The 20,224-nt window shown below is 46.6% G+C and overlaps 1 protein-coding gene across 1 annotated transcript in view; it reads right to left on the bottom strand.

The window, feature by feature from the left end:
* Positions 1–20,224, bottom strand: part of LOC100931600 (SCO-spondin) — an 82,372-nt gene that overhangs the window by 31,411 nt on the left and 30,737 nt on the right. The window contains exons 47-68 of the mRNA XM_031940235.1: positions 18,435–18,492; positions 17,133–17,267; positions 16,571–16,717; positions 13,083–13,253; positions 12,777–12,941; positions 10,928–11,104; positions 10,721–10,843; positions 10,437–10,566; positions 10,154–10,279; positions 9,256–9,347; positions 8,195–8,371; positions 7,584–7,748; positions 6,996–7,248; positions 5,429–5,475; positions 5,027–5,197; positions 4,380–4,511; positions 3,957–4,102; positions 3,142–3,236; positions 2,884–2,936; positions 2,350–2,556; positions 2,005–2,175; positions 1,747–1,826 (exon numbers count right to left, since the gene is read on the bottom strand). Of these exons, the coding sequence (XP_031796095.1) occupies positions 1,747–1,826; positions 2,005–2,175; positions 2,350–2,556; positions 2,884–2,936; positions 3,142–3,236; positions 3,957–4,102; positions 4,380–4,511; positions 5,027–5,197; positions 5,429–5,475; positions 6,996–7,248; positions 7,584–7,748; positions 8,195–8,371; positions 9,256–9,347; positions 10,154–10,279; positions 10,437–10,566; positions 10,721–10,843; positions 10,928–11,104; positions 12,777–12,941; positions 13,083–13,253; positions 16,571–16,717; positions 17,133–17,267; positions 18,435–18,492 (3,021 nt within the window). The remainder of the gene's footprint in view (positions 1–1,746; positions 1,827–2,004; positions 2,176–2,349; positions 2,557–2,883; positions 2,937–3,141; positions 3,237–3,956; positions 4,103–4,379; positions 4,512–5,026; positions 5,198–5,428; positions 5,476–6,995; positions 7,249–7,583; positions 7,749–8,194; positions 8,372–9,255; positions 9,348–10,153; positions 10,280–10,436; positions 10,567–10,720; positions 10,844–10,927; positions 11,105–12,776; positions 12,942–13,082; positions 13,254–16,570; positions 16,718–17,132; positions 17,268–18,434; positions 18,493–20,224) is intronic.

Genomic DNA, 20,224 nt, shown 5'->3' with positions numbered 1-20,224 from the left:
TCAAATAATACAAATTTCTTCACTGGCCACAGGCTTGGGATTTTTAAATGAAAACAAATAAGCTTCCCTGGCTTTTTTAAAAGAGTGACAATTAGTACAGTAAGTGGGAGAAAATGATTCTCCATTTTGAAAGAAGAATATATCTGAAAGCCAGGGAAAATGGTAGTTGGACAGGAGTAAGGATCTCTTCAATGAGTCATCAAAGGACCTTAATCCAAAAAAAAAAACAAAAAAAACAAAAAAAAAAAACTCACAAGAGCATAGAGCTGGAAGAGACCTTCCAATCTAACCTTTTCATTTTGTGGTTGAGGAAATTAAATTAAAAATAGAGAGTGGCAATTAACAGAATAGTGGCTAGTAAGACAGCTAGATGGCTCAGTGGATAAAGTTTTGGATCTGAAGTCAGGGAGACCTGAGTTCAAATACAGCCTAAGATATTTACCAAATGTGTGACCATGAGCAAACCATTTAACCCTGTTTGCCTTAGTTTCCAAATCTGTAAAATAAAATGGAAAAGGAAGAGACAGACCACTCTAGCATCTCTTCCAATAAATCACCATAAGGGGTTCAAAAAGAGTTGGACACAGCTGAAATGTCTGGACAGCAATAAGATATGTCAGGCCTGGGTTAAGGACTAAGGGACACAGAGAAAGGCAAAAACATACTGTGTAAATGGAAGGATGGACCTCCCTCTCCTTCCAAAAGATCACTAGGATTCTTTCTAGACCAATCTGACCCTCAGGGTGGCTTGAGTCCATCTGCCTATTCAATGGTGGTAAGAGTAGAAAAATGGAATGCTGATTTTAAAATGCCCAGGTGACTTGTGCTGATTTTTTTTATCAGGTGAGTTATGTCACCATATGTCTGACCATGTATCCCTGACGTGAACGCTCGTGATGGAGGAAGTGCAAATGGGCAGTGAAGACAAGTAGTGTCCACAGAGACTTATCCCTGGTCTGACAAGGCTGTTAGAGCTGTTGGAAACCTAAGTTTCCTACAGTTATGAGTCTGAGAGGCAGCATGATATAGTAGAGAGGGAGCTAGCTGTAGAGACACAAAGAGCTAGATTTGAATTCTACCTCACACACCTGTTAGCTGTGTGTTCACTGGCAAGTCTTTGCCTCTCTGGGCTAGGTTTCCTCATCCATAAAACAAGAATGGGGTGGATTTATGATCCTGGGTCATTTTCTAGCTCTAAAGCTACGCTCCCACAAGCCTTTAAATTGTCTGACGTTAATTCGGACACATAAAATCCCATCTCCCAAATCTCTCAGCCTGTATGCCCCACTTTGGGGCTTGGGAGAAGAGACCTGGTATCATTCCTATTTGTGTAACCATCATTAAGTCACTTTGACCTTTGATTTCACTGTCTATAAAATGGGAATAGTAATATTTGCACAGCCAATCTCACACACTTGTGGTAAGAACAGTCCAGTGCTTTGTAAAACCTTCGAAGTCCTTTATAAATGTTAAATGATCTCATCACCTTGCCCATCTAGACAACACTGGGCCTGGTAGATAAGAGGTAGACTAGGAAGGACAGGGAGACAGAGACCCAAAGGCAACTTCTTGGAAGCAAGAAAGATCGCTGAGTAATAGTGATAAAGAAGTGCAATGAGAAGAGCCCTGAAAATCAGGAATGACTTCCACCCCACTTAGGTTTCACATGCTAGTAATGGGAGCCCCCAAGGCAGAGGTGTAAGCCCAAAGAAGATCAGGGACAGGGTAGGAGGGAACTTGACTCACCGCAAGGTCGTCACAGGACCTGGGGCAAGGTGGACCACAGGGACTGAATTCAGCACCAGGGACAGCGCTGCAGTTGGACACTGGGGACATAGAATAAGTCAGGAAGCCCCCCTTTCTCGCCTTTCCCCATACTTCTGTCCCTCTAGCTCCCTCCTTCTAGAGACTCCCAGTCTTCTCCCCTTTAGCCTCCTTCTTCAGTCCATCAGACAGTCCTTCTCAGGTCCTTTCTATCCCTCCCCCAAAGGTGTATATGGGTACCTGGGCATGGTGATTCCTGGCAGACCTCCCCCTGAGCATGAGGCCCTTCACAGTAGTCACCCAAGCCCTGAGGCAGGGGCTGGTCACAGCGCCGTGCCCGGCTCCGAAGGCCTCCCCCACAGGTTCGACTGCAGGCTGACCATGAGTCCCATGGGCCCCAGCCTCCTGAACCTGGGAGAACAAAAGGGAGAGCTTAGGGAGGATTGGGAGCCAGGAGGAAGGGGCTCCGCGGGGACACAGGGTGGATTAATCAGGGCCACTAAAGGCACAGAACAAAGGCTTTAGGAAGTGGACATCAGACCTAGATAAGGGTAAAGGGGAACTTACGGTCACAGGGGGACTTACGGTCACAGGGGGACAGCATGCAGGGTTCCTCTTCGGCCTCTGGCCCGGGGCAAAGAAAGGGAAGGGAGGTTGTTGAGATAAGAAGCATGATGGTGGAGGATTTCAGATGAGGAGACCTGGGGCAGAAACGGTGCCGGTGACGGCGAGCAGGACCACAAGAAGCGGAGCACTCACTCCAGGGGGTCCACGGTGACCACACGGCTTGGTCTGGTGAAGAAAGGGGACATCGGCCTTAGTGGCACTGGTGGGATGGCACACTGAGGATGTTATCTGGGCCAAAGGCAGATATTTCATTTCTCACTCTCTACCACTATGACATCTCCTAACTCCACCTGGCCCATAGCAGCCACTTAATAAATGCTTACTGGCTGACTGACTGACTGACTACGACCCCATCTTTAGACTCAAAGGGTCAAGGAATATTCAAACTAGAAGCTGGAGAATGCTAGAGCTTATCTAATCCAATCTTCTCCTGTTGGCTTCTTCCATCCTTCCCCCGCCTCCATCGTGGCAGAGGAGAGGGACTGTGCTTACCTTCTTCACATGGCCGGGATGTACAGTTAGTGATGAGCCCGGAGACACAGGAGCTGGGAGGAGAAAGGGAATGATGAGAGAAGGGAACAGGAAAACAGAACAGATTCATTCTCAGGCCTGACTAGGACTAGGGAGAAACCAAGGTTTCTTGCCCACCCCCTGCCTTTGATGTGATATGCTGGGCATTAGGAAAAAGGAGAGAGATTGGGAAACTGGGATCCTCAAAAGGTCATGGAGAGAGAGAAACAGAAGTCTCACCAGTTCTCACAGGGCTGGAGGACAATGCTGCCAGCGGGGTAAAGATGCCCACCAGAGGCACAAGGGCAATCCTGGCGAGGCACACATATGTTGTTCTGAAATAAATAAGTTTATCGGCACCTTCCTGACTTCTGGTTTAACCTTCATTCCATTCCACTATGGGTTCTATGACCCCCAGAGCTGCCTGAGCCTTGGTTTCTAGCCCAGTTAAATTCCCCTACCGTACCCATCCTCAGCTCTGCCCTCCTCTCTGCCCTCTGATCCTTTCTTCAGATCAGATCTAAGCTTTTGTCAGCTCTATCTCTCCAAATCCATCTTGCTTCTGGTCTCCCCCCTCCAGGAAGTCTTCCCTGATCAACTCCAGCTCACAAAGTTCTACCTCTTGCCTTCTATTCTATAATAATTTCATATGTATGTCTTGGCTTCCCAGAGATTCCCTATGAACTCCTAAGGAATCCCTTGTGTTCCCTGAGATTCACGGGGACTCAGAAAATATGTATTGACAACTTGCAATCAAAGAATTGTTTTAAAGCTACAAGGACCTTAACAAACATCTTGTCTACAGCTCTCTTTTAGAGCCTTCAGAGAGATTAAGTCACTTAAAAAACAGCTAGTTGAAGCAAAGTTTAGGTCAGAACTCAGGTGTTCTGATTCCTAGCCTACTGGTCTTTTCATTATCCCTTGCTGTTCCTAGGTAGCTGCCCTTTCCCCCTCCCTATCTGTCCCACCTCCGGTGCCATCTCTCTCCTTTCCCCTCCCAGTTCCAGGTGCTCACAAGTGTCCCCCATTTCTCAATGCCCAGCAGGGGGGCTCACCAACAAGAGAGTCCCAGGGGGACAATAGCAGCCAGGATGGCAGGTTCCATTGGTATTTTCCTGGGCACTGAGCTCTGCACAGGTAGATGGGCCCTCCGTACAATCATGCCATTGCTTTCCCTCTGGACATACTCCCAGCATCGGCCCTGGGAATACAAAGCAAGGGAGCCCAGACTCAGTCTCTCCACAAATGAGTGTTGAATTGAATTAAATCTTTCAGTTCTCCCCTTCCAGCCCCACCACTTAAGAAATGTGCCAAGCTCTTAAGATAGAAGGAGAGCCTGGGATGATTGCAAAAAGAAGGGGTCTCACCTAGATGATGACGAGGGAAATGGAATTACTCTGAGAGCAGAAGTAGCAATAGTGACCCAAGCCTCCAATCCTTCCACCAAAAAATAACCAAATAAAAAAAGCCACACTCACCAGTACACGGCTGCAGACCACAGGTAGAGAAGTCAATCGGGCTATGGGGGTCGTTGCCTCTGGTCCGATTCCTGTAGCCCCCACCACAGGGTACGGAGCAGGGAGACCATGGCCCCCATTCCATCCCAGGACCTAGAGATGAGATAAGAATCATTCCCACATCCCCCTGTGTGACTTACATATTCCAGGGTAATTTACTTTGTTCTCTACCTAGACAGCAAGGCTCACTACTGTCACATCACAGGTCCCACGCCAATGCCTTCAGCTCACCTCCTGATGTCTGAAGGGGAATCCCCCCCCCCCCCCGCCAATTCCAGGTGTCATGTGAGATAATGAGATTTAGGGCTATATGAGAGCTTTAAGATGGCAGAGTCTAATGTGCTCATTTCACAGATGATAAAAAAAGAGGCCCAGAAGTAAAGGGACTTTTTTCTCACTGTCTTGCTTCCAGGGCCAGCCTCTTGGAGAAGTCTAAGATATAAACTCTCAAGGTGTTTAAGGGGACTTTCAGGGTCTATCCAAAAATAGATAAACTCCCTAAGTTGGTCCCTTGGGGGAATATCTTGAGGATATAATGAAGGAAATGTAAGGAAATCTTAGAAAGGAGTGCATCCTGAAAAACAGTCAAGGGGTTCCAGGCCTCTCACCACGACATGGCTGCAGACTGCAGAATTCAGCCTCTACACTGGGACCCTCACACTCAGCACCTCCAAAGGCAGCGGCAGGGTCTGTGCCTGACCGGAAACGTCGCCGGATGCCCACATTACAGCTTCGGCTACAAGGACTCCATGGGGTCCAGAAGCTCCATCCACAGGCCACTGTCAGGGCCAGGAGAGGATGGAGTCAGAGTTCCTTTCCTCCATTCCAGCCCCAACCCTTCACTAACCATCAGGCCACACTCTGGAAGGAGCTACAGGAGGGAAGCTATGGGGGAGGAGGTGGGCAAGTGTGTGTGACATGTTAAACATGGCAGGACCTGTGCCAGCCTTTCACCACTGAGAACCCACCCCGCCACTGCCTCAGCAGCAAAATAGGAGACACGGAGATACCTGGGCAAGGCACAGAGCTACACTCCATTTCTCCAGAGATACACGTGCTGGAGGAGAAAGGAAGCCAAGTGAGACCCAGGCCAGCCCTATGTAAGTGCTTCCCTTCCTCCCCTCTCCCCAAATGATCCTAATGGGGCAGTCTTTTACCTAAAACTTACCTGACCTGCCAAAGGTATTGGGAAAGTATCTGCCTGGGCAGATCTAACAGCCCACGCTTTGTCCACCTTGCAGTCAATGGAAAGGAAATGGACTATTCTCTGTACAATTTGAGGTTAATGTGTATTGAATTCTTCTGATTTTTTAAGTAATAAAAATCACTGTCAGGAGAATGGACTGTCATATTTACCTATTTTTCTTTCTTTATCTTCCCTAGGTAGGGCAGAAAAGAATGGGAGTACCATTATAAATTCTGAGTTACAATTAGGAAACTTTCTGTTTGGCTAAGAGAGATGTGGGGGATTGGAAAATGGATCAATGAGTTCCATCCAGAATGGCTGAAACCTTTGGCAGGAATAAAGTCATTTTGTAATATAGAAGATGTCATTTCTTCATGGAGAAGAGCGAGGTAGACATATGAAACAGACATATTCTCAAATCACACAGCATCTGGAGCGCCTGAGAAATATCATCTAAATGGAAAATGTTAATAGGGATTCTTTATTGTGATCCACGACCTTAAAAAATTTTTGATCACTCTTTCAATATAATTGAGTTCCTTTATAGTCCTATATTCTTTATTTTCTTATTTAAAAATATATTCTCAGAAAAGATTTAGAGTCTTCACCAGACTGAAGTTCTTTTTTTAGCAGTTCTTCTTTTAGAAGAACTTTAGTATACCAGACTTAATAACTTATGAGACTGAATACTTTTCCTCCATTCATATTTCCAGTTACCTATCCTGACACACTATTTCTGAACTTTTACATTCTTTTTCCCTATAAATAAAATCCCCATGGCACACATTTGTGGTTTTGGGGTAGTGTATCTCAGCTGGGGTCAAAAAGGAAAGCTCCAAGCATTAGACATCATCTTAGGATGATAGCAACAGCAAAGAAAGAAGGCAATGGCAAATCTCAGAGCAAATCTCTGAACCTAAGCCTCCAAGACCACAGGGAGGTCCGGGAAGCTACTTACCTTTAGTTAATTCAGGGGTCCTCAAACTTTTTAAATAGGGGACCAGTTCACTGTCCCTCAGACTGTTGGAGGGCCGGACTATAGTAAAAACAAAAACTTTGTTTTGTGGGCCTTTAAATAAAGAAACTTCATAGCCCTGGGTGAGGGGGATAAACATCCTCAGCTGCTGCATCTGGCCCATGGGCCGTAGTTTGAGGACCCCTGAACTTTGGATCATCATTCATTAGAAACTAGTGAAAGGAAAAAGCTCTGGGCCAAGGGAAAGAATCCCTTGGACTGATTCTAGAATCTCCAGTAGAATTAGATTGATTCATCCTGGCTACAACCTTTACATTCACACACGACCTCACCTGCTTTTTGAGACCCTGCCCCTCACACCTCTCCCACCCGCCGACCCTTCAACACCTTCCTGGCTCTGGCTGGGGTAACCTACCAATTGTTGCAGGAGTCAAGATGAACCACAGCCCCAGGTGGATAGAGCTGCCCGTGGCGCTGGCAGGGGCACTGACTCAGGGGCACGCAGCTGGTGTTGTACAGGAAGAGACCAGGAGGGCAGGTACAGCCAGGCTCACAGGTTCCCGTGCACTCCACACCTGGGTCCTGTGCCAAGCAGAGCCGTGGGCACGGTCCCCCCTCCTGCTGACATTGCTCCTTGGAGTGGAATACCATGCCCTCAGGACACTGGGCTAGTACCAAACAAGAGAGAAAAAGAAGGTTACCCCCGCCCAGAGCCTGTGCCTAAGGAGAGGGGACGCAAATTTCTAGCTTTCCCAGGAGCCTGAGCCCTTAGGCATTTAGCCAAGTCCTTTGGAAATGGGCCCATGTGGGTTTCTCTTGGGAAAAAAGTGAGGAAAATTGGGACAGCTTCTTATTTTGTTGGACAAAACATCCGCCCAAAGAGTAGGGAGTAGACAGCGGCAATTCCTTGGAGCAGGGTCAGGGGAGGATAATGCAGGAAAGTGATAATGTTTGGTGTACGTTGGTTGTGGCCTTGGCTGGCTGGTGGGAAAGGCCTCCATACCTGAGCAGGGCTGGGTGTGGCAGTCTCGGGTCTGGCTATGAGGTCCCTGGCACTCGGGACTGCCAGAAACTGAGCCAGAGCACCTGCGCCCACGGGTCTGAACGCCCCCATCGCAGTCAGCCGAGCAGGAGGACCACGGTGCCCAAGGCGTCCAAGTACTAGACACTGTCAGGAAGGACAGGACATAATCAGAGACACTGGAAAGGCAATGAGGGTTCGGATGTAAACAAGCAGATGGAGCTAAAATAGCAGGATGGACACCCAGAAAGAGGGGGAGAAATCTCGGGAAGCCAAAACTGCTTCCCTGACTTCCCACTGACCCATCCCCTCTGAAGATGGAAGCAAGTATGGATGGTTTTGGATTTTTTGGACCAATAGGGCTCTGACATTGGCCCTAGGGATCTCCCGGGACACAATGAGCAGGGTCCCAAGCATGATGACTGGGGACCTCCCCCATCACGCCACTTCTTGGCTCCGTCATGTGTCTTCCAGGTACCAACCAGGCCCAGTCAGGCCCTCGGGGTCAGCGTGCCCTCCCCACATCCTTCTTCCATCAGACACATTCTCCTTCTCTCCCTTCCCATTCCTCTGCCTAGGGCCTGAGCGAGCACCTGGACATGCAGGAAGGCTGCAGAGCTCTTCTTGAGAGGGCTCTCCCTCAGGGCAGGCTGCCCCCTCAGATCTGGGGCAGAGGCGAGAGCGGTGTCGCCAAGCAGGGGGTCCTCCAGGGACAGAGCAGCTTCGGGAGCAAGAGGACCAGGGTGTCCAGGGTGTCCAGCCCAGAAGCTCTGTGAAGAAGAGGAAGAAGTAAAGAAGAACTATGGTGGGGAGAGTCAAGGGGAGGGGGAGAGGAAGAAGTTGTAGGAAGTTTAGAGGAAGTTTCAGGGATCTGCAGGAACAAGGAAAAATCAAAGAGTATCAGGAGAACCAGAGGAGACGTTCCTTCAGCCTCTGTCCTTTACTATCTGAGAGAACTCCCTTGGCCATCAACTGTAGTAATGGATGCAAAATACTTTGTAAATTTTAAGGCAATTCTATAAGCGACGGCTACTATTACTAAGGAGCAGAATGGATGATGTAGTGGAAGGAGAGTCAGGATTCCAGCTGTCACCCCTGCACAGATCATCCCCTACTCTTGAGTGCCAGTCTCAATTCCCATTACTAGATAGAATGTCCCTCCTGGTTTTCCCTCCTCCCCCTAAGATGTCCCACTGGTATCTTAAACTCAACTTATCTAAAACCATGCTTGTTTCCCTTTCCCCCAGAACTTATCCTTATCACTGTCAAGGATACACCATCCTCCCAAGTTCAGAACCCTCAGCTGTCTTTGCCTCTGCCCTCTCCCTTCAGGCCCCAAGTCCTTCAAAAACTCATTTTCTACTTTCCTGTCATGGCCCTAGCCCAGATCCAGGGAACCTCAGCCCTGGGCCATTACAATGGCCTCCAAAGTGCTCTGTCTTTGTCTATCTCTTTCCTAATCTCGAGAGACAATGTGGTATAACAGGGAAAGTACTGGAAGCCCCTTTATCAAGGTATGTCCTAGCAAAACGTGGGAACCAAGGCAGGAATCCTTCTGATGGGACATGGCGGGACAAATTGAGATATAGGGATGCAATGGAACTATACTGTGCACAAAAATGGGTTGTGCTCTCACCCCATCCCCTGACTTTACCAGTTCCACAGTCCGTGTGGCAAGCCTGAACTTCCTGCCTACTTCCCTCACAAGGGGCGCCCCCAGAAGCTGCTGCTGGGTTGGAAGGAGACCTGAATAGAGAGGAAGAGGCAGAAGCAATGGCCATAGCACCACCATCAACGTTCCCCCGGCTTCCCTTCTCTCCCCATCTACCTTCTTGTGTCTTTGTGACCCTCCAGTCCTCTGTTAGACTGAGGTCAGATTCCTTCCCCCCTCACCCCAGTAATGTCTCTTCACATCCCCTCCTTCTCCTTCCTCTCAGTCCCTCCTTCCCTTTTCAACCCTCTCCTTCTGACCCCCACTGCACCCTAACCACCCCAACCCACTCTTCTCTCCTTACTCTGACCCACACTCCTGTCCCTTGCTCTCCCCTCACCTCTGCCCCATTCCAATTTTACTTTTCCCTTCACTTCCTTCCATTCACTATTCGTCTTCCCCTCCCTCCCCCCTTCTCTTCTCTTCCTCTCTCTGTCTCTGTCTCTGTCTCTCTCTGTCTCTTTCTCTCTTTCTCTCTCTCTTTCTCTCTCTGTCTCTCTGTCTCTGTCTTTATCTCTCTGTCTCTCTCTCTCTCTCTCTGTCTCTCTCTCTCTCTCTCGGTCTCGGTCTCTGTCTCTGTCTCTCTCTCTGTCTCTGTCTCTCTTTCTCTCTCTCTCTCTGTCTTTCTTTGTCTCTCTCTCTCTCTCTCTCTCTCTGTCTCCGTCTCTCTCTCTGTCTCTGTCTCTGTCTCTGTCTCAGTCTCTGTCTCAGTCTCTCTCTGTCTCTGTCTCTCTCTCTGTCTCTCTGTCTCTGTCTCTGTCTCTCTCTCTCTCTGTCTCTCTCTCTCTCTCTCTCTCTCTCTCTCTCTCTCTGTCTCACACACACCCCCTTACATACGTACCTGAATCTGGTTCTGGTTCCTGGCCCACATGAGCGGTCACAGGGGCCCCAGGAAGACCACGCTGACCAGCCACAATGCACAGGACAGTTCCCTGCCTCACAGCGAAGAGCTCCATCTTCACACACACTGAGGGAGAAGGCAGAGGAGTCAGATACAAAGTGGAGGAAAACTCCGGGTAATAGAATCTCCCTCACCCAGCCTTGGCCCCGTCCCCAGCCCCCAGCCCATGTGGCCCCTTCTGGGCCCCTCAAGACGGGCACCCACAGACCAGCCCCCCCCCCACCATTGGCTGCAGTTGCCCAGCAGGAAGGACTCTCCGGGCAGCTTTGTCTCTGCTCCCACCACACAGGGGCACTGGGAAAGTGTCAGACACTGGGCACCATGGAGGAGGAGTCCGGGGGGGCATCGGCAACCTAGAAGTGAAGGAGACGATCAGAAATGGGGAAAGCATTGAATTGAGGGAATGGGGGGAAGACACGGACTGAGGAGTCTGAAGGTAGAAAAGAGAGGGAGAAGAAAGGTTAGTCCCAAGCAGCCAGTCAGCCCCCCTCGGCAGGCCCGCCTCACCCTCCATACAGGATAGGCTACAGTTCTGCTTGGCTTCGGGGTCCTGGCAGGAGGGTGGGCACTGGGGCACCAGGCCCTGCTGGCATTGCTCGGGGTTCACATACACAAGCTCGGGGCCACAATCTGCGGGGCAGAAGGTTATGGAATCAGAGCATGAATAACCCCAGCTGCCCAAACTTCCCGGCAGAGTCATCTGTGCCCTGGTACCTGAACCACCGCAGGGCTGCAGGCCACAGGGAAGGCTCTCCTCTGGTACCCCAGGACAAGGGGCACCCCCGTTCTTGGGTGGGGGATCGGTACAGCTGCGCCAACGCTGCTGCCGGCCTCCGCCGCAGGACACACTGCAGGGACTCCAGGGGCCCCATGCAGTCCAAGCCCCGGGAACTGCGGAAAAGGGAAGGTGGGCCTGAAAACGGATGCGGATCCCTCTGTGTGGCAGAGGTAGCAGCTAGCTTCTGGGCCCCAGAGAGGTGAAAGGAGCCAGCATTTATATGGCATCCACCCTGGGCCGGTTTCCTGCAAGGCTCTTCACAAACACCAGCTCATTTGAGAAGGCAGTCCCTGCCCCCAGCCCCCCCGCCTCCCCATTCTGTCAGGCAGATTTGAACTCAGGAAGATGAGTCTTTCTTGCCATAACCACTGAGCCATCTAGCTGCCCTGACTGAAATTCCAGACCTCCTGATCCTAATCCTCTTCCCTTCCCCTTAAGTCTCTATTTGGCAAGAGCTATAGGGGCTTAAGGACGCCTAGGAGACTCATCCTTCTTAGAAGATGGAAGAATGGGCTCCCACAGCCTTTTCAGGGGCCCAGTTTTCCCATCTATAAAACCAAGTGGGTTGTGCTAACTCAGTATTTACTGTCTAAAGCCATGATCTGAACATCTCAAAGGTCTGTTAAGGCATTCATCAGATAATGTTAAATCAGTTAATGTTTTATATCCCTAATAGACTCCAGGAGGACGGGGACCAAATCTCATCTAAACTAACAGACAATTAAAAACCGTTTATTGGTGTCTGGAGAAATTTTAGGAGATTGGGACCTTAATTAGCAAAAAAAAAAAAAACTTAGTTGGGATTTCTGGGATGGGGGAAGGTAGACTTTCTATAAGGTTTTACCAGGTCTCCTCTTGTTTCGTCCCCATTTCTCCTCTTTATCAACAGTAAATACTGAGGTAAAAAAAAAACCTGTGATGGGCAGGGAGGGTGAGAGGAGGGAAGCTAATAAAGGGCAGACAGGAATAAATTGTTTGAGAACTGTCCAGTAGAACTACATCAAGGCCAGAGCACCCTCTGATGGACATTTCTGGTGGTGAAGAAAGGCAAAAAGGACTTTTCCGCGGGCTCCACAAGAAAAAAGTGAATATTCCTTTTCTTGTGCAGGCATCTAATTGTACAAATATGTATGCATATAGTGGATTTAACATATATTTCTACCATGTTTAATGTATATTGGACTACTTGTTATCTAAGGGAAGGGAGGGGAAAACTGCAAGGTTTTGCAAGGGTTAATGTTGAAGAATTATCCATCCATCTGCTTTGAAAAATAAAAAGCTTTAATAAAAAAAAATTTTTTTAATTACCATGAAATCTAAAAAGACAAAGAAAAGAAAAAAGTATTTATTCCCCATCGCAAGTCCTGATAAGACTGGGTTGACCAGTGGGGGGGGAAAAAAAAAAAAAGCTGTAGTGTGCTACAAGGGACCCAATCCTTCAGGATTCCTTTTTTTTCCCCCTGAGGCAGTAGGGGTTAAGTAACTTGCCCAAGATCACACAGTCAGGAAGTGTTAAGTGTCTGATGCCAGATTTGAACTCCAGTCCTCCTGACTTCAGGGCTGGTGCTCTACCCACTGTACCACCTAGCTGTCCCCAAGATTCATAAAGAGGACAGTTTCCCTGATTTCACCTCAGTTTCTCCATCTATAAATTGAAAGATTAGTGCTCCCCTCCAGTCCCTGAATCTCAGGTAGGAAGAAGATCACAACCCTGGGCTTCCTCAGGTGTCAGGGTTCTATACAGGGAGGAGGGTTCTTCCCTAGGAGCCCCCACACCAGAATTACCTGGGCAGGCCTGCAAGAAACAGGAGCGACTTTGGAAATCTTCTTGGGGACAGCTGCCACCAGGCAGCGGAGCTCGAAGCAGGGCCCTCCGCTGGAAGGTCACCCCCAAACCACAGCTTCTACTGCAGCTGCTCCACCCGGACCAGGGGGCCAACATGCAGTCCACTGGAAGGGAACAGGGACAGAACCAGGAAGGCCCATGGATATGGGTCCCACCATTAACAGGGGCCCAGGAGATGCCTAAGCAGGGCTAGCCCCTCCCTCCTTCCTGGGTTCAAAGATGCCATCTGCCCAAGGTTCCCATACCACAGCCGTCCTCATCAGAGCCATCCTGGCAGTCAGTGTGCAGGTCACAGCGACGCTCAGCAGGGAGACACTCACCACTGCGGCAGCTCAACTGCTTTGGGGAACAGAGAGCTCCCATGGCTGGCAGGGTGGGCTGGGTGGCCGTGGGGACCACGAAAGGTGAGGGTCTCACTGCCCACGAAGCAAAGAAGAGAAGGAGACTGGTCACTTGTCTGCATTTCTGTCCATGTCCCCATCTCCCCAGCTAAACCTCCAACCAGTTAGACACAGGGCCGGCTGAAATAAAGCCTGGTAACCCCACTCTTCCCCAGAAAAATTGTCTTGACTAAGGATCGGACCAACTTCCTAGATTCTTTTCCATGTGCTGTGTGCCAAGTTATGTATGTGTGCGTTCACAAGTGAGTGAATGAACAGATGAAAAGGATCTGCTGAGCACTTACTGAGTACTGTGATAAAGGCCCACCTTTGGAAACTGAATGGTGTTTTTCTTGGTCAACACTAACTCAAAGTTCTGATTGTGCTTTTTGAGGGGCTTGACCCGCTCCATAGACCCTCAAAGATCGGTGGACAGATTCCACAGCCATTCCATGAACTTGGAAAAGAAAAATCTTAATTCTCACTAACTTCTCACTGAAGTGATTTCCTTCAGTTATTTTAAATTATTTAATTCAAAATTTTTTCCATTATTTAATTCAATTTTTTATAACATTATTCTGAGTCTGTCCATGGATTTCATCAGACTGCAAAAGGGATGGATTCAGATCACACACACACAAAAAAAGTTAAGAATCCTTGAACCAGAACAACAACAACAAAAAAAAAAAAAACCCATTAGGCTCTCTATGGCCCTTATCCTTTTTTCTTTTAGGGGCCCAAGGATACTCCTTTCTGACTGGTCATATTGTTGCTAATCCTAGTTCTGATTGGATGAGCTCTGTGCATCCTGATGCCAGGATCAGGAAAGCTGTAAGCAGCAACTCCTCTCCTGATTGGACAGTTTCAGTGCATCCTTGTTCTCACTGGGTACCTGGGACAGCCAGCTCAATTACAAGGGCCCAGAAAGGTTGAGCATTTCAAGTTGTCAGAAGGAACAGGGAAAAGGTGAAAAGTAGGAGCCCCAAGCCCCATCCTCAGACTTGTTCTCCCTTGTTGCTGAGAAACAACTTGTCTCTGTAACTTCATCTGATCTCTGCCCTAAACTGGCTTCTGTCCAATGAAGAGAGAGCTCCTGAATCTGAGCAGTCAGTGGTTTTCTGCTGCCATCCACTGGGCCTTGGCTGCTATGGCTTCTCAGGACCTTAGCTTCTCTTATGATTTAAAATCAGAGTTTTGGAAGTGGAAGGGATACTGATGGGCAGAATGTGTGTGTGATTACTGCAAATAGATGGGGAAAAACCAAGCTTAATAAGTTAAATTCTGCCCTGGGAAAAATACGTTTTGAAAATGTTTTAGGTAAAAACTCATCTGTCTAAACTTACCAATCTAGATATTGGACCTAAGAAATCAACTAGCCCAACTCCTCATTTGACAGATGGCCCAGACCAAATGCAGCATTAGCTAGAGTGGGAAACCTCCTGCCCATTTCTCAATCGATGGCAATTTGGCTTCTGATTGCGCTACCTAAACTCTTCCACGTTAAGCAATGTGTTAAATGCTAACTTCAATGGCTTTTGGACCTCTCTGCAATTTTTGACACATAGGCTTCCTGGATGCTCTCTCCTTCATTACATTCTTTAATGCTGTTTGGGTTTGGGTTTTGTTTTTTTTAATTCTCCTTTTTTAAAATTCTCCTTCTTCCTTTCTGCCTGCTCTACTCTATATTCTGTGCTGGAGTAACACCCCGCTCCCATCTTTCCTCTTACTCTCCACCAAGTCTCTATTCTGGACCCTCTTTTTTATTCTCCCTGCTCTTTGTCTTTTTGTACAAGCCATCTGTCCCTTGTACCTGGACTAAACTTCTTTCTCCCTTCAGCCTCAGAGAATTCTTATCTTCCTTCAAAGCTCAGGCTGAACTATCTTATCTATCTTGGTGTGTTCAGCTTAGTGGCTTATCTATGGACATTTTATGTTCCCTCCAAAAGAACAGGAACTCCTTGAGGGCAGGAACTGTTTCAATTTTATCTTTATCTCCTCAGAAGCCAACACAAAGCCTTCCTTGTAGGAGGTACTTAGTAAATGTGGAATTGAAGTGGGTTGAAATGACTTGTCTAAACTCATTTAAAGTCATAAAGGCCTGGACTTCTGATTTCAGATCCTGAGCTGTTTTCATCATAACTCTCTGGTCACTAACATTCTGTGTCTATTATTCTGTGAGAGCTTTCCAAACAATAGCTTGTGGCTGTGATTAACCCTTTACCTTTCAGGCTTCCTCAGAATCTACTATAAAGCGCAAATTCTTAAACTGAGGGTTGCAACCCAATATGGTGTCTCATAACTAAACATAGGGGTCACAAAATTATGATTTATTATCAGTAAATGGTTGGTTTGTGCACCTATTTTATATACCTACATATCCAAGGTCAAGTCAGAATTTCTTGACAGAAAAAGGTCATGAATGGAAAAAAGTTTAAGAAGCCCTGGCATAGAGTACTTTGTAAGTAGTAGGTGCTTAATAAATAGCTGAATAAGTGAATAAGTAAATGAACGAATAGTGATTAGAGTTCTGGGTTGGAATCAAGAAGACCTCAAATCCAAAATTTACTAGCTGTGCGACCCTGGGTAAGTCATTTAACAAGTTTGCCTCAGTTTCCTCACTTGTAAATGACTTGGCCAGGATCACACAGTTCCTACTGGGCTGAGCAGGATTGGACCCGGCTCTTCCTAATTTCAGATTCAGTGCTTCCATTTTCTGGGTGCAAGAGAAGGCATAAATCTAAAACAAGAACTTGGAGAAATGTCTCCTGGCTGACTGTTGGAACTCCAGCTTCTCATCCAAACTCACTTGGGTACTGAATCCTATTAAGAAAAGCTAAAAAATTTAAAAACCCTTAAGTCCTTTCTATTTGGAATGTGAGGCCTTATCCTACATTTTTGTGAAGATCAAAAGAGATAATGATTATAAAGGGCTTATCACAGGGCCTGCCCATAGCAGGCACTGTGCAAATTTTCATTATATGGGCTGCAGTCGGCCAACCCCGTTGGTCCCAAGCTACTCCCTCTCTCGGAAAGATGAAAATTGAGAAAAGAACTCTTGACCTTCCTTCTCCTAGCTACAGCAGCCTACAAATGTATTCGTTCTCTCAATAATCATTTACTAAATGCCAACTACTTGCAGATAAGCCTCAGTACCTGCTTTCATGGAATTTATAGCCTAGTGCCAAGTTGTGCCAGGTTTTGAAAAAAGAAATTATTTTTCTGCCAAGGTTTTCCACCTGTCCCTAAGTCCAAGTGCCAGCCCTTGCCTCCTGCCCCAGCCCTTGCCCCCCTGACCCAGCCCTTTCCCCCCTGACCCAGCCCTTGCCCCCTGACCCAGCCATCCTCCTGCTTACCACAGTGCAGTTCATCAGAGCCATCGAGACAGTCCTCCTGCCCATCACACACCTGCTTGGGCTCCACACAGCCCAGGAACTCACAGGGAACCTGGTCTGGGCTGCATAGCACTCGAGGGAATGGTGACCACCGTGTCGGGCTCGAACCTGTGGGCGTTGTGTCGCTCCCATTCACTCTAGAAACAGGGTCTGCTTCCCTCCCCTCCCTTAATCACCATCCTGGGCTCCAGGTCTTGGCGGGGGGCGGGGGGGGGGGGTCAAGTATCCAGCCTGTCCCCATCTTCACCCTCTCTCATTCCTATTACCTCAGAGCATAAGCAGCCCTGGCATCAGGAGGCAGGAAATGCCAGTCGTGGGTCAGCCATTTACTGGGAGACCTTAATCAAGTCCTCTAATTTCTCCTAAGCCTCAGTTTCCTTATCTCTAAAATGGGACTATGTACCCATGATCTATCTTACAAAGTAGATCATGTCGATGAAAGCACTTCATAAACATGAAAACATCATCCAAATTTGAGCCATGTGGCCCTGATGTCTATACCAACATAAGGGATCATTATTACCTAGGGAAGGCTGAGTATGAGTCACTGCAGCAATTTTGGGTTGAAGAGTCTGTGTCCTGGGTGGCGCCTTTGTACTCAGGGAGGGAGATTCTGAAGCTGGAAAAGTATCCTCTGGGAGGACACCAAGGCCTGGTTCTGTCAAAAAAATAAATAAATGAAAATGAAACCAAAAGTTTAGCTGGTCTGGGACCCCTACAAGAAATTGCTTGAATACAAGGAAGAAAGTAACCTCAGGGAAACCAGGTTTGGAGAAGCAAGGTGGCTCAGAGTTCAAATCTGACCCCAGATACGTATTAACTGTGTGGCCCTGCTCAAGTCACTTAACCTAAGTTTACCTTGTTTAAAGCCCCACCTGTAAAATGGGGATAATAATAGCACCTACCTCCCAGAGTTGTTGCAAGGATCAAATAAGATAATAATTATAAAGCACTTACTTAGTATGGTGTCTGGAATATAGTAAGCCCTATATGCGTGTTAGTTTTTATTGTTATTGTTATTATTAATGTTTATTAATTAATAAGTAATTAATAATATTCTTAATTATTTCCTTCTTCCTGTAAAGTAAGCAAATCATACCTTGGTCTCTTCCCTATCATATGGTCTGACACTGGCATGGGTGACCTAGATGGAAATGGAGAGTATGGAGTAAAGCCTCCCCTTCCAAACAGAAAGGATTTAAGGGTTGGGGGGAGGTTAGATACTCTGAATAGAAATCAGTGCCCAGAGGAGTTTGGATGAGAAGTCTGAGCTTCAACAGTGAGCAAGGAGACATTTCTCCAAATTTTTGTCTTAGATTTATCCCTCACCACCCCTTCCCTTGCACCCAGAGAATGGAGACACTGGACCTGGAGTCAGGAAGACTGGGATTGAAATCCAGCCTCAGTCCCATAGGAACTGTGTAACTCTGACCAAGTCACTGAATTTCTCTTATTTTCCTCCGTTATAAAAAATAAGGATAACAGCACCTGTCTCATAGGATCATGGTAATAGCCAAATAGAGGCAAATCACTTGACACACAAAACATTAGAACTGCTTTTTTCTGGACTTACAGGCAGGATTGCTAGCCTTTCTGTGTGTCTACTTCTGGGAAAAAATAATAAAACCTGCCTCTTAGGTATTTTTTTTAAACTGCTTTTTCCTCCTTCTCTTACTTATCTCGTTTTTGTTGTAAAATAATTTCCTGGATGAAGGCAGGTGGGGAGATGGATTTGGAAATGAAGGTTATGTCATAAACAAAAGAAGTGATTTAATTTAAGTATTATTTAGAAACCATCATAATAAAAATTAGCCATCACTATTACCTATAGGAAGGAAAGTTGACTCCTGTCCAGGAATCCAGGCTTCAGTATCCAATGGCCCCTAGGAAGAAAAAGAGTTCAACCCCCAAATTCAGCCGTGATTCCAGTTCTCCCATTGTCCATAAGCCCACACCATGGGCACACTCCCATTCTGATTAGAAGCTCTAAGGAATCATTTCCCCATCACTATAGTCTCACAGGGCATTCCCCTCACACCCTAATCACTCAGCCCTCTTATAGATCACTGCTTCCGTGGCAGACCAGGAAGACACATTAAAAACTGGCCTAACCAGAATCGCTCAACATCAGTGAATAAGCCTCTGCCTAGGGCCAGCACCCTGCCTTCAGGGGACTCACGGGAAAGTTGGGGAGGGGGTAAATTCTACTGTTCTCCAGAGTATATCTACTTTCTCCTCTAAACTGGGGCAATACTTCTCAACTACTCTTTCACTACTAAAATATATGTGTGGATATTCACACACATCCATATACATGTGTGTATATATATTTGTATGTATAAATACATACAGATATGCTATTCTTATTGCTATTGTTCAGGCATTCCAGTCACATCCAACTCTTCGTGACTCCATCTGGGATTTTCTCAGCAAAGATACTGGAGTGATTTCCCAATTCCTTCTCCAGCTCTGTTTACAAATGAGGAAACTGGGCAAATAGGGTTAAATGACTTGCCTAGGGTCACACAGATAATTGGATGAAACTGTATTTGAATTCAGGTCTTTCTGATTCCATGTCCAGTATCCTATCTACTATCCCATCTTAGTGACTATTTCTTAAATATATATATTTATTATAAAATATTATTTATTATTGTGTTAATATATATTAATTAATATATTATTAAATAAATGAATTCTATTTAAGAAATAAATATTTTTATTAAATATATCTATTTCTTAAATATATATAAATATAATTTTATAGACAGACATGTGTATATACACACATATATACACACATATTGCACATACGTAGGTTTTATGTCTATATAATATATGTGATACTTAGAAACACACACACATATACATAATGTATATATTTATATATATCACACATTACACAGTTACTTGTGTGTGTGAGATGCAGAAGAAAATAAATCTGATTCAGGGGACCTGGTTTTGAGATTTGGATCTACGTGTATTCCAACTATGATCTTGTCTCCTGAACCAGACTGCCAGCTCCCTGAGAACAGGAACTATTTCCTAGTATAGTATAATACAGTATAATATAATATAAGTGACTCCTAAAAAATCTGAGGTCCAAGAAAAGTGACCACAAGGAGGTGTTGGGTTATGCTGGAGTCAGTTCCAACCATTCCCAAGAAATAATTGTTAAATTTTTGATATGAACATTTACTCCTCCATGTTCAGCAAAGTACCACAAATGAGAGCTTGGCTAACTGTTTTGTCCTTAGTGAAAATAGAGATGGAGAAGATATCAACAGTACAAATTAAGCTCTTAAAAATGGGTCTTTTTGATTTCAGAAATCTGGTTGTTAAACATTTACCAGCACCCCCCTGGGTTAATTTAATTATAAAAGCTGCAGTCATGCTAGACAATCTCTTTAGACAGCTCATCTTAGTTCCTGGGGTGAATCAGAAAGGAAACATTGTAGACAGGATAAAGGAGGATGGAACACGCCTCTGGATGACCTTGAAAAAGTCCATTTCTGTGTTCCAGGAGAAATCTGAAGAGGAGTCCAGCTCCTAACAGGATGTGCAAGAGAAGAACAGAGCCGGAAGCAGGGAGGCCAGAGGAAGCCGAATGGAGCC

This window comes from Sarcophilus harrisii, chromosome 5 (genome assembly GCF_902635505.1).
Source record: "Sarcophilus harrisii chromosome 5, mSarHar1.11, whole genome shotgun sequence".
NCBI lineage: Eukaryota > Metazoa > Chordata > Mammalia > Dasyuromorphia > Dasyuridae > Sarcophilus > Sarcophilus harrisii.
This window is presented reverse-complemented; position numbering and strand designations above follow the sequence as displayed.